The following is a 14,532-nucleotide window of genomic DNA, read 5'->3' on the forward strand; positions in this document are numbered from 1 at the left end:
GGGAGAGAATGCAGGTGACTTTTGAGGGACCACCTGTCACTTTATCTTCAGCAGACTGCATATGTTTAAAGTGGGGAAAGGATAAATCAGGAGTCATGTATCTTTCCCCACTCACACTGCTCCTCTCCAAATAAGACACAGCAGTATTTGGGCTGCAAACTCTACAGGGGAATGTTCCAAAATTTTAACTCTTCCCCGTCAATTTAACTGGAATTAAAAAATCCAACCCCCCACTCATGGAAACATTTTGATTGAGGTTAGGCATTCTCAAAACCTACTGTGACGGATACAGTGATTTCCTGCAAAATCCTGGGGGAAAAAAACCTTAATGAATTAAGTTTAAGTACCTTTGGAGTCCATTGTATTCAAAATGCAAAGTTTGTGCAATTGTTTAATGTGCAATTCTATGTAACTTCAGTAAGGGAGATGTGACCAGTGTAAACCCTGGGAAGTGTTATGAGCATGAAAGGACTATTTAAAACAATGTGCCAGACAAAAATGAACTTATGGGACAAACAAAGCTAGGTGGGTTTCCCAGAAAATCTCCAGGGGAATATACCTTCTCTGGGTATACAAGAGCTCATCTTTTGAAGTTTCACCCTGAGGAGGGGACCTTTGCTGATTATCTGTTCCCAGGGTCCCAAGACCAAAGACCCAAACTGTATAAATGAGTGACTCTGAGTCCTGGGTGTTCTTGTTCTGAACAAAAACTGTTCTGAACTTGTGACCACAGAAGAACCCCTTGGTGGGATTTCATGGACTGAATCCTTCCTGAGCCCTTGCTGGAACTGGGATGATCTCTGCTAAGCTTATTAGCATGTGTGTACGTTTTGTTTATTGTTGTAATATGTTTCCTTTGTAATGCCTCCACCTTAAAAATATATGTGTTTGCTCAGAATGGGCTGTGTGGAAACTTTTAACTGAGGGCAATTGTTCTGTGTATAGCCTCTGAGGAGAAAGCAAAGCAGGCCTGCGTAGGTAGTCTGACTTGCTGGGAACTCAGTGTAGGCAGGGAACTGTGCAGCTTGGAAAAACCCTGGTCAGGAGAGAGAGAGACACAGGTCTCTTCCCAAGAGAGGTGACAGCTGAGGAGCTGGACCATGGAGGTGAAAACAGGTGCAGTTGCCCTGAACGGTGACAAGTATATTTGGGGCCAAAACTGTTTCTCTTTAAGCTTCACAACACCCTTCTGAAGACTGTCAGTAAGTATCCTAATTTCCCAGATGGGAAAACTGAGCCACAGAAAAGTTCAGTGGCATGTTCAAGATTTCAGTGAGGCTCCAGGACAGCAAGCTGCTCTGCACAGACAGACCTTGGTAGAACACCTTGCAGATGCTAAGTTAGTGGCAAAGCTGAGAATAGAGCCAAAGCACCTGATTCTGCCTTGTCCTCTAACCACTTAACCAGGTTTCCTCTCCATGATAGTAGGTGACCACTCACAAGGGTAACGAGTATCTTTCGAGAATCAAACTCAGGCAATTTGCTCAATGTAGCTGAGGTGTTTTAGACTTAATTCAGATCTTTTTATTATTGAAAGTAGAATGGCACAGAGATAGGGAGAGGTTTTGAATGAAATATGCCCTCCATGCTCACATGATAAACTGACTTTTTAAAAAATTTACATCTGCTTAATTAGTTACAAACACCTTTCATTATTAAATAGTTTTTAATTTTCTACTAAGGGTCCCCTTAGGATGCCATCAGGGGCAGATGGGAGTTACTGCTCTCCAAACCATCCAGCTAGCTTCAGTGGACATGTCTCACCTTCTCAGCAGCCTGAAGCAGTGGTAAATGCCATTAAGGTAACACACTCCCATACAGTATATGCAGAATGTTACGTATGTTGTTTGACATATGTTCCATTGTACTTAGAGCAATATCACTGCAATATCTTCATATACAACATTATTTTTTGTTTCACTCATGTACTTAGAATGTGAGCTCTTTGGGTCAGGGACTGTCTCCATTGTGAGCGTACAGTGTCTAGCACAATGCGTTCCATTGTGTTCCCATGGTAAATTATACCTATTTTCTTTTATTACAATGATTATGATGAAGGGTCCACAAGAGATCTGTGAACTAGATGTATTCTCTGCTATAGTATAAGGTGATTAATATGAATATCACAAACATTTTTTTATAAAAATGAAACCAAATTATACAGTATGCACAAGCATGGTATGGACTTTGTCATGTGTTTTCAGAGTGTGATATACCTACTATGTAGTGCTGAAAACAATGCACGATAATCTCAGAGTCATTCTGTAAGGTAGAGTAAATCCCTTTAGTTCTCATGCTAACCTGGGTCCAGATTGTGAACCTCTTACTTACTTTGGTGAACACACAGGAAGTAGTTCTGTTGACTTCTAAGGAATTATGTGAGCAGAAGGCTCACAGTCTGGCCCTTTGTGACTTTAGCAGCAACTACTTCCCTTAATGAAACAAAATGTTACAATGAGCTATCAGGAGGTATCTAGCATATCATGAGATTTCACATGGCAACTGTGCAAGTACATGTTCCCACCACTATATATGCATCAGCTATGCAATAGAAATCTCTTGTCCTTTCGGGGCAGTTTGGACAAGGCGTGACCTAATGGTCTGAGCATTGAACCAGGAACTCCCAGGTCTGATAGTGATAACCTTCTGTGACGTGTAGGCAAATCATTCTTACACAGCTTACTCATTTGAAAACAGGAATAATACTCACTGTAACTCCTTACCTGCCACACCAGGCAATGATGTAAGGATAAATTAGTTACTTAAGGGTCCCAGTTTTGCATTCTTCACTCAGACAAAATTGCCAGTAAAGTCAGTGTGAGTTTTGCCTGAGTAAGATGAGCAATATTGGACTCAGAATTGGTTAAGCTCTTTGAAGATGAAAAGTGCTATGTAAGTACTGAGTATTATTGATTTGACAATATTTGTTGGTTAGTGGAAAGGAGAATTATCCTACATGTGGATGGGTGACATTGAATTATCCTACATAAAGCTTGAGTAAACAGCTTTTATGCTGGTGAAATGTGTAGGCGTTGTGGCAGGGAAAGCCATTCCTTCATCAGAATATAAGGGTTCGGGTAGTCTCCCCGCATCCACTACTCTAGCTTAGGACTAGCCTCCTGCCACCTGCACATAATTGAGGTTCATGGGGCTGCTCCCCTAGTCTGCCCTGCCACCATCTACACCCAGTCTGCTTGGGGGCAGTACAAATCCCAGCCCTGTAGTATCCAGGGGTGGGGAAGCCATTCAGTTTCCTTTGTGCTTGAGAAGTGCATATTTCAGCAGCACCAAAGGTCTTGTGTGTGCCCTCCAAGGATGGGTGAATTTCACCTGCTGTCATTATGGGAAAACAAAGCTGCACAAAACAATTTAGCCTAGAGATCATGTGGATTTACAAAATAAGATTATTGTAGTTAGCTCTGTATAGCCTCTGACAAATCGCTTTGATTGGAACAATTATCAACATGCTTTTGACAGTGTCTGATAGCTAGTGTAAGTGGTGTAAGTGGATGTGTTTACAGTGGTAAAGTACTCATTAGGGTTATTAAAATGGTTAGATGTATCCAAAATTTCGTTTTCTGTGCTGTGTTGCCCCTGCTTTTATCCTGATAGGAATTGTATCAGCAAGCAGAAATAGAGATGAATGATGCTAGGCATTTCCCTGTGTGCGCTACATTTTATCCAGTTAAATAAAATTTCTTCCTTTCAGCCAAACTGAAAAATGTACACAAGTCATGATCCCTTGAACAGAGGTGGTCACAAACAACACACAAGGCAACTCCCTCCACTGCCCTGTCTCCAAGAGGCTGCTCACTTGGACCTCTATCTGTCTTGGGCCTGGTCTGTACTGGAAAGTTACCAGTATAACTGTTTTGGTTAGGGGTGGTACAAGTCCTAGTATAAACACAGTAATACTAGTATACAGGTAGAGCTTATTCCCTTTCCATATAGGAATAGCTATACCAGTAGAAGAACCCTTTATACCAACAACACTCAGTAATAGGATTGTTCCACTTTAACTACACTGGTATCTATAAAGTGGGGAAACTTTTGTGTATAGATAAGCCTTGGACTCTCCTGGAATCTCTGTACTTAAACACAGTCCTTTGTTGCTGTCTCAGCCCCTGTGCAAGGCCTTGTCTACATTAGACATTTTTACTGATTTTTTTAAAACGACACTGTTTTTTTTTAAAACTATGCTGGAGGGTAGGGATAGGATACAGAGGGACCTAGACAAATTGGAGGATTGGGCCAAAAGAAATCTGATGAAGTTCAACAAGGACAAGTGCAGAGTCCTGCACTTAGGACGGAAGAATCCAATGCACTGCTACAGACTAGGGACCAAATGGCTAGGCAGCAGTTCTGCAGAAAAGGACCTAGGGGTTACAGTGGACGAGAAGCTGGATATGAGTCAACAGTGTGCCCTTGTTGCCAAGAAGGCCAATGGCATTTTGGGATGTATACGTAGGGGCATTGCCAGCAGATCAAGGGACGTGATCATTCCCCTCTATTCGACACTGGTGAGGCCTCATCTGGAGTACTGTGTCCAGTTTTGGGCCCCACACTACAAGAAGGATGTGGAAAAATTGGAAAGAGTCCAGCGGAGGGCAACAAAAATGATTAGGGGACTGGAACACATGACTTATGAGGAGAGGCTGAGGGAACTGGGGATGTTTAGTCTACGGAAGAGAAGAATGAGGGGGGGATTTGATAGCTGCTTTCAACTACCTGAAAGGGGGTTCCAAAGAGGATGGCTCTAGACTGTTCTCAGTGGTAGCAGATGACAGAACAAGGAGTAATGGTCTCAAGTTGCAGTGGGGGAGATTTAGGTTGGATATTAGGAAAAACTTTTCCACTAAGAGGGTGGTGAAACACTGGAATGCATTACCTAGGGAGGTGGTGGAATCTCCTTCCTTAGAAGTTTTTAAGGTCAGGGTTGACAAAGTCCTGGCTGGGATGATTTAATTGGGGATCGGTCCTGCTTTGAGCAGGGGGTTGGACTAGATGACCTCCTGAGGTCCCTTCCAACCCTGATATGCTATGATTCTATGGTCTAGTTAATTCATTAAAAACTTCTATAACTGCATTACAATAGCAGTATAAAAGTGCTTATTCTGGTGTAGCTTATTCCAGCACAGGAAGGGGAATAAGCTATACCAGTATTAGTCTTTTTTGGTCAATATAACTCTGTGTGTGTGTGTGTGTGTGTGTACGCTGGTATAATTATTTGATTAAAAAATCACCCCCTCTCCTCAATTGACATGGTTATGCTGGTAAAACTTGTGCAGGAATGTCTGCACTAAGGAAAGTTAAGATGAATCAACTAAATGCATGAAGTCTATGTGCACAATTTAAAGCACATTAAACCCCTGTGTGGCTGATGTCACTCAGGAGTAAAGTGGTCTTAATTTGCTGTAACTTAATCCTTTACTTCTGAGTGAGAGCATCCACATGGGGGTAATGTACTTTAATTTGTACATGTTGCCGTTACACCTTTTATTTGGTTTACAGGCCCTAACTGTAGACCAGGCCTAAGGCTCCTGACTTAGGATCACTGAGGGTATGTCTACACAGGGATACACAGGGATAGCTCCTGTGGCATAGCAGGAGCTAGCCTGGGTCAGCCAATTCGGGCTTGTGGAGCTTGGGCTGTCTGGGCTCAAAATCTCTGTGTGGACATTCAGGCTTGGTCTGGAGCCCAAGCTGTGCGACCTGCCACCATCACCAAAGTTCTGGCGGCAGTCTAAACCTGAACATCTACATAGCAATTTTTCAGCCTTGCAGCGTGAGCTCCGGGAGCTTGAGTCAGCTGACCCAGACCAGCCATGGGTTTTTTATTCCTATGTAGACATACCCACAGTGTAAGGTGAGGTTGGCCACTGACCCTCCTTTTGTGCAGATGCTCTGCAACATAAAGGAATTTTGGAAAAGTTTTACTTTCCATCCAGGAGTGACTTAACCCCCACAGACCCTTTAACAATTGTCTATATAGGGCGCGTTACATCCTGAGGGTTTGTACCTCAGTGACTCAGAACATAGAAGAGAGTAGCACCTTTCACCATCACCTCATATATATTTAGCAAAAATAAAATAAATTAGAACTTTGTTTTCCTCAAAACTGAAATCTATTAAGTATTAATTTGATTTTAAATGCAATTCTCCAGAGCACACAAAAAATCAGCTCCTATGCGGTGTATCTGAGAAAGGTGCCCCCCAAGCTTCAGTTTAGTAAAGCAATTGAGCACATGCTTAAGTTAAGCATGTGTTTAAATTCCATTGACTTCAAAGTTAAGTGTGTGTGTGTAAGTGCTCTGCTGAATCAGGATCCTCGCCTGAATCCAAATCCCAATGGCCTAGTCCAAAGCACATTGATGTCAATGGGCCCATCGGTTTTGTGCATATTTACAGGAAGAAGATGACTAATTAGCCAGTAAAATGGAAAGCATCAATACCACTCTTGCTTGTGACAAGTAGAACATTTGCACTAAATCCTCAATCCTAAATGGGAAGAGGTTAACTTCCAGTAACCAATATTAAATTAGTAGGGCTGAGTGAATGGCATGGATTTCTTTATTTGAATCAAATCCTGTCAAGGTTCCTTCCTCACTCTGAACTCTAGGGTACAGATGTGGGAACCTGCATGAAAGACCCCCTAAGCTTATTTTTACCAGCTTAGGTTAAAACGTCTCCAAGGTACAAATTGTTTTACATTTTGTCCCTGGACCTTATGCTACCACCACCAAAGTGTCTAACAAAAATAACAGGGGAAGTGCCCACTTGGAAACATCTACTCCCCTAAAATATCCCCCCAAGCACTACACCCCCTTTCCTGGGGAAGGCTTGATAAAAATCCTCACCAATTTGCATAGGTGAACACAGACCCAAACCACTGGATCTTAAGAACAATGAAAAAGTAATCAGGTTCTTAAAAGAGAATTTTAATTAAAGAAAAAGTAAAAGAAAAACCTCTGTAAAATCAGGAAGGGAAATACCTTACAGAGTAGTCAGATTCAAAACATAGAGAATCCCTCTAGGCAAAACCTTAAGTTACAAAAAGATACAAAAACAGGAATATGCATCCCATTCAGCACAACTTATTTTATCAGCAATTTAAACAAAACAGAATCTAACGCATATCTAACTAGATTGCTTACTAACTCTTTACAGGAGTTCTGACCTGCATTCCTGCTCTGGTCCCGGCAAAAGCATCACACAGACAGAGAGGACCCTTTGTTTCCCCCCCTCCCCCTCCAGCTTTGAAAGTATCTTGTCTCCTCATTGGTCATTTTGGTCAGATGCCAGTGAGGTTATCTTAGCTTCTTAACCCTTTACAGGTGAAAGGGTTTTTCCTCTGGCCAGGAGGGATTTAAAGGTGGTTATCCTTCCCTTTGAGTGTTTTTTCCCAAATAGAATCAACCCTTTCTTTGGGAGTTTTGCCTGGTTAAAGACTACATAACTAGGTTACATATGAAATAACTCTGTGAACATTTCATATGGAAGCATATGCTTTTATGTAATGGCCAGAATTGTTTTATCACCCAAAAGCCATATTTCCATGAGATACAGAGAGATACAGTAGAACCTCAGAGTTACGGACACCTTGGGAATGGGGGCTGTAGTTCTGAAATTATAGTAACTCTGAAAAAGACGTGATGGATTTCAGACATGGGGGAATTGGGGCTGAAACCGCAGGGTGGAGGCGGAGGGTCAGGACTCCCAGCAGGGTGTGTGTGTTGGAGCTTCTGACCTTAGGGGCCACCAGGGCTTCCGGCAGGGGGCTCAGGGCTTCTACCCCCCGGGAGCACCAGAGCTCAGGGCTTTAGATCTGGGGGGAGTGCTGGGACTTGGATTTCAGCCCTGCAGCTTAGCTCCTGGTTTCAGCCTCATGGGGGGCACTGGGGCTCAGAGCTTCAGCCCCAAAGCTGCCCTGTGCGAAGCACCAGACCGCTCCTGGTTTCACCAGGGAGTTGGTGCCTGTGGGACCAGGGATCGGGGCTTCAGCCTCACAGCTCTGTTCCTGGCTTCAGCTGGGGCAGGGCGCTGGGGCTCAGGGCTACAGCCCAGCAGCTCCACTCCTGGTTTCAGCAGGTGTGTGTGTGTGGGGGGGGAGAATTGGGGCTTTAGCTACAAGGGGAGCTCTGGGGCTGAAACTGGCACTCCCCTCGTAGCTCAAGCACTGGCACCCCCGGGGCTGAAACCGGGAGCAGAGCTATGGGGCTGAAGCCCCAAGCCCTGACACCCCCTGCAGAGCTGAAGCCGGAAACGGAGCCACAGTGCTCCCGAGGGTTAGAACCCCTGAGCCCCCCATCCGCCTGGAGACTGACCCCCCCCCCCCCCCCCCCGACCCTGCTGTCCCAACCCCCCAGTGGCTGAGGCCCAGAGCCTCGGGTCTAATGCCCCGAGGCAGTACAGTATTTGCCTTTTTTTTTTTCCTTTTTTCTCTGCACTACTGTCTGATTGATGACTTCCAGTTTCACAGGGTGTCCGGTTGATCGGTAAGTCCGTAACTCTGGTGTTCATATCTTTTAGGTTCTACTGTAGACATGTTCCATGTAGGTTATAGTACTGATGTAAGGTACAGCCCTTTTCACAGCTTAAGGCCAAAAGAGACCATTAGGATCACCTGTTCTGACCTCCTGCGTAACAGAGGCAATAGAACCTCACCCAGTAATTTCTGCATCAAGTTTTTAAATCTAGTCCAATTTCATTGTATACTGGAGGAAATTGTGTGCTGACTACATACTCTGATCTGCTTCATTACACTTAAATCTATTATTCAATTACACATGCATATTCTTACCCTGAAAAGGCCTTTTTAGAGGTTAAATTTCTTAATGTTCTTATTGTAGTTGAAGAACAAATTCCATTTGTAAAATAAAATTTACTTTTTTTTTTTTAACATACCCAGGTCTTGGAAGCTCAGGAAAATATAGATCGGCAGCATGGTAAAGAATATGATCATGACCTTAGTGAGACAGAAAAAGCTATAGTCAGAGAAATGTGCAATGTAAGTTTAATGTGCTTAATTTTGTATTCTGTACTGAAACCTGAAACAATATTTGTACCCAGGTTATTAATATTTAAAAATTGCTGACAATGTGCCTTTAAAGTTTTCATTTGAAAATGAAGCCAATTATACTCTGATTTTTCAATAATATAATTTACTGAATTTTTATGAACTAAATAATTGTTACACTTTGGTCAGCATGTTTTGTTATAATATATAAATATATATCTATAAAAAGAGAATGTGGTCCAGTGAATAAGACACTAGAATGGGACTCAGGAGACCTGGGTTTTATTCTCAGTTTTGTCATCAAGACTAGGATGTTAAAAGATAGCTAATCTCTGTGTGACATTGGGCAGGTATATTAACATCTTGGTGCCTTCGTTTCCCCATCTATAAAATGTTAGTGATAATTACCCACCTGTACACGGAGCTTTACGATTTATGGATAAAAAATATTTTCTAAATTATAAATATTGTTATAGTTATCCATAAAACTTCCCAATAGTTTCATAATTTCATATCTGAAATGTTCATGTATTATATCTGACACAACCATTTCTTCCCAATGCACTTATGTTTTGAGTTTAAAATGTAATATTTTTGTTTAAAAATACTTTTCTTTTTTTTTCCCATCTGCTCAGCAGGGAAAAGCTAAATGTTTTTACTCCATTATTGCTTAGATATATTCTTTAAACTTTTTAAATTTTTGTTTCTCCTCAGGTTATCCCTGGGTATTCAGATGAAGAGCAAGCCTTTGATTAGCTAATTATTCTTTTGTTTTAATTCTCACTAGTTTCCTAGGACTTACAGAATCATTACTTTACTCCTGTTTTTTTTGGGGGGGGGTTTGGTGGGGGGGAGTCGGGGTTAGGTGAAATGTTTGTCATGTGATCATTTTGCCTCTGTGTTCTGGGTCAGGGTTTTCAATAGTCACTGTTGATTTTGGGGGGTTACCATAATTTTTAGGTGCTCAGTTTGGGACATCTTAAAATGACCTGATTTTCAGAGGGTAGGTGGTCAGCCCTCTGACATATCTCAAGGTGGGCACTCTAACTGTTGAGACCCCAAAGTCATAGTCAAATCTGAAAAGTTTGGTTTTATTTTTAAAAATATTTATCTACTATGTGGTTTTTCAGTTTATAAAAAGTCTGCATCATAGAATATGAAGGCCTTGTAATGTTTTCAGCACACTTTCCATCCCTAAGGATTCCCCTAACTTACACGAAGGGGCACATTCTCCCCTCAGGATGCATGTGCATTCCACACTAATGATGGAAATTATGCCAGTTCCTCAAGAGGAAAAGACACCATTTCTAACACATTCCTCTTTTTATTCACATTGGGTGTCTACATAACATTTAAATAGATCTTTTACTTTGCGTTTGTACAGTGCTTAGTACAGTGAAACGTGTGATTTTTGATTGGCGCCTCAAGCCACTGTCTTATCACAAGTAACAATCATAGGTACATTTGGAGTTATTCTCTCATATTAGCTACTGTGAGCTGGCTTTCAAAAGCATGAGAACTTCCGCCCAGCTTGCTGCAACATAAATCTGAGGTGCTCCAGCGTGCTGCACGCTAACTGTCCAGGTGGACCATGCTACTGCTCACGAAGTTCCCTAGTGCTTATTGAAATACTACTGTTATCAACAGTATATCAGGGCTCACTAGGAAACTTCTAGCATGCCACAGCAGTGTCCACATTGCTATTTAGTGCATGGCTTGCTGGAGCACTGTAGAGTTACTGTATAGCACGCTGGGGCATATCTGCTCGTTTAGACATGCCCACACAAATCAGGTTCCACATACAATTACTTGATTGAGGGGAAATGTGCCTTTGTGGGCGCAAATGTGGGTATTTGCGGCCACTCCTGAGATGCTTGGCCCACATTGCTCTATGTCTTCAGACAGGTGCCAGTGAAAATCCTAACTAGTACCAAACTCAATATGCTGGAATAGCTTCAAGGCCCGCATATAGGTTGTTTTCTACACGTAAGCAAAGGTGGCTGCTGGTAACGACAGATCCCATGTGGTTGTCTGATTCAGATTCTGATATTAACCCCCATTCAAGTCTCCCCAGCACCTGATGAAAAGAGCTTTGAACAGAGATCTATCACCTCTCAGGTGAGGGCCCTAACCACTGAGCTATGGGATAGCCTGATGTGAATCTCCCTCAGTCTCGCCAGTTGAAGCTGTTCCACTTTGCTAAATAATTGAAGTCACTGAGCTGGAGACAGTGTGAGAATGGCTCTATATCCTGGTAGATAGGGCATTCCAGTCCCCCTGCTCCAATGACTCTCTTGAAAAATAAAGAGGAATTGGGCATCTTTCACATCCTAACCACTGGGCTAAAAGTTTTGAGGGAACTGCTTCTTAATCCGCCCCCCTCCTCACAATTGCTGGGTGACTAGGGAACTTTTGCAGCAAAAAGTTTGGTACCAACTATGTTTGAGGGTTAGGGGGCAGCTAAGTGGGGATTTTGTGAATCCTAGTGGCACCTAAATCTGGGACTTTGGGACCTAAAGTGGTAGTTAGGTGCCTAAATCCCAGATTTAGGCACCACTGTGATTCGCAGCCTCCCACTCAACTGCCGCCTAACCCAGCAGGCGCCTAAGTTTTTGCAGTAAAAGTCACCTATGTTTCTGTGTCTCAGTAAATGCACTGCTGCCTCACTCTAGAGGCATCAGGACACTTTCCCTTTGTGAAACTAGCCTATAGGTGTCAATTACTGTGCTATAGGTATGACACTGGTCTCTGGTTATCAACATGTTTTCCATGATCTTTACTGTTACTGTTTTGTTAGGAACGGCCTTTTTTGTTAATTCCACCCATCTCCTTCAAATCAGACATGAGCTCAGGCCACAATGTGGGACCAATTTGGAACACAAAATTCAGAGGGTGATGGGGTCTGGAGTCTTGGTTTGGGCCCATCCAACTGGTCCAAAGACAAATCCCTTCACAGCCCTGTGCTTGAATTTGTACTCCCATATTTCATCTTTACTTCTGACCTTGTCTTCTATTTCTCTTTCTAATAACCAATCTTGTCCAAGGATCCATTGCTTGCTTCTTGGTGGTCCAGAGAGAGATGCCAAGTCATGTGTTGCTAACTGTTCTTGTTTCCTGTTTGTAAACTTCATTAAAAGCCAACTAAGAATACACTAAATGCTTTCCTAATATTACCTTCTGTGCTAACAGTTGTTGTAGTTGTGGCATGTATTTAATACAATCATGAATGGGAACAGAGGTGTGGACAAGGAGCAAATTTGTTCACATGTAGTCCACACTATGAAAAAACTTGAAAATTCTTACTAAATCATGTGTGACCCTGATCCAGCAAAAGCACTGGAGTATGTGCTTAACTTTAAGTATAGGACCACTTCTATTGATTTCAGTGGGACTACTCATGTTCTTAAAGCTAAGCACTTGCTTAAACTCTTTGCTGCATTGGGGCCTGTGTGCCTGAAATTGACTTTGATGCGAGTTTCGCCTAATAAATGATTGCATAAAGATTTCCAAACCTGGCCCTTGTTTTCAGGACAGACATTGCTCCTGAACAGACTTCTAAGTAACAGATGGTCAAAAATGAAAATACTGTATCTCCTTCCAAATTTATTCTTCCTTCTTCCTTTGTCTCTCTGCCTCTATTTCTATGTTGCATGGTGTGTGTGTGTGTATATATATTTATATATATAATGCATACAGATACACAAATCCACTTTTGGTTGGATGATATAGCTGACATCTCTTTCTATCACTTGCCTTTAGGTTGTGTGGCGGAAGCTTGGAGATGCTGCAGGTTCATGTCCTGGAATTAGACAACATTTGTCAGGAAATCAGTATAAAGGACCTATGTAAAAGGACCTGAGTGTCACCTCTCTCAGAAGATAAAGTTTAAATGGCCAGTGACGGATAGAGGGAACTTACTCTATCCACAGTAACTTCTCAGCTGACAACAGGAATGTCTACATGCAGTACACATGACTTCTTTGAAACAGTGGTGAAGTGATTAAAAAAAGTGGATAAACTGACCTAAACTCCATACTCTCTGACTGAGAAGTGAGTAAACTCTGTTTACTCTTGACTACACTACTGCTTTGAAAATTGGCACAGCTTCTTCATAAAAGTCTTTCAGACAACAGTTATGTACCCTAGAGTCCTGGCACTGTCATTTCAGTATACTGTATAGTTAAACTCTGCCTCTTAGCCATGGCATTGTCATTCAAAACTACACACTCAGAATGAAAAGATCTGAATGCTTCTTATTTAAAACATAATTGGTATTCTGCAGGAGATACACACAAATGTTTTTTTTTAAGAGACAGTTATGGTGAACCTTCATTGAGTCTGAATGAATTGTAGATTAGGTTTAGCAGGAGTTTTTCACCAGAGTGGAGAGACACCAAAAAACTGTGCCTTGAGTCATCACAGTTACAGGAAAGTCAGTTACTTGGTAGCTCACGCTTCAGTCAACAGTATTAGTTAATGGTGCTTAGGCAATTTGCAGCTGAAATTACTTTTTTTTAGAATACTTGCATTTTGAGGTGCTAAAAGACAATAAAATCTCCTAACCAGCCAGTAGTGTAGCAAAAACTACAGTACATGTAGCAAAACACAATTTCTTTCTAAATGAAAGTGAAGATAGACTTTTTGCATTCTCTTTGGTGCATGCCTCCTGGAAACATACATGATGGGCAGCACCCTGCGAATAGAACACTGAGGTAACAATATTTAAGACCTCAAACCAAAACCACCATCAGAGTTCTTTTCTGAGAGCATTTTCCAATTGCCAATGCTAATTTCTACCATTTAGTTTAGAGACATGCTGTTTTATTTAAGAAAAATATGAGTCTAAAAGATTGCACTGCATTTATGAAAAGCTTTCCTTGCCTACTGTAATGTTCTTTCAAATAAAACTTTTATTCTTCTCAAAGCATGTCTTTAATTTATTCTGAGGCTAAAAGCTCTTGTTCAGATTGCCTGAGTTTTGACCAGGAGGTGCCCTAGATGTGCTTAGTTTAATTTTTTTCTGTGTGTATAACATTAGATTGTGTGTATTGAAATGCTATGATAGGTATTTTGTGTATATCTAAATGCAAAAATACTTTCTTGTATGAATGTGCGACAGGCTTGTGGCTGAATGCTGTTGCTTAACTTTTTACCATAGCTGAGCATCAAAAAATAGGAATGCAACAATTCCCAGGTTTTGGGTTTGTTCTTGATTACTAAAATTTGATTCAAAGGTGATATTCTCTGGTTTTTGTGGGCTTGTTATATGTTGTATACTGGTTTGTTGGAAGTGGAATGTAGTTGGGCTGCTGTGCAACCTTTTTTATATGGTAGTGTAAAATCAGCTTCCTGTCTTCAGAAAACTGTTATGGATTAATTTGTGGCAGTAATTATATCTGTTCTGTCATTTTATTTGGTACCATTCAACAGAGGTGTAAGGCCTCCAATCCAGCATTCCTTTCTCAGGCACAACTCTTGTTGATTCCTTTTCCTTGAGTGAGGACTGCAGAATCTGG

The 14,532-nt window shown here is 41.7% G+C and overlaps 1 protein-coding gene across 5 annotated transcripts in view; it reads left to right on the forward strand.

The window, feature by feature from the left end:
• The window catches only part of CCDC85A (coiled-coil domain containing 85A), a 188,251-nt gene extending 174,507 nt beyond the window's left edge, over positions 1 to 13,744 (forward strand). For 2 of the 5 annotated variants that reach the window (XM_043543875.1, XM_043543876.1), the window contains one exon: positions 12,776 to 13,744. In XM_043543875.1, coding sequence (XP_043399810.1) covers positions 12,776 to 12,865 — 90 coding nt within the window. In that variant the 3' untranslated portion in view covers positions 12,866 to 13,744. Of the gene's footprint in view, positions 1 to 1,682; positions 1,803 to 8,908; positions 9,008 to 12,775 lie in introns of all 5 variants that reach the window. The other 3 variants (XM_007070073.4, XM_037895965.2, XM_037895966.2) reach the window with 3 other exon arrangements.
• The last annotated feature ends 788 nt before the right edge of the window (positions 13,745 to 14,532 follow it).

This window comes from Chelonia mydas, chromosome 3, assembly GCF_015237465.2.
Source record: "Chelonia mydas isolate rCheMyd1 chromosome 3, rCheMyd1.pri.v2, whole genome shotgun sequence".
NCBI lineage: Eukaryota > Metazoa > Chordata > Testudines > Cheloniidae > Chelonia > Chelonia mydas.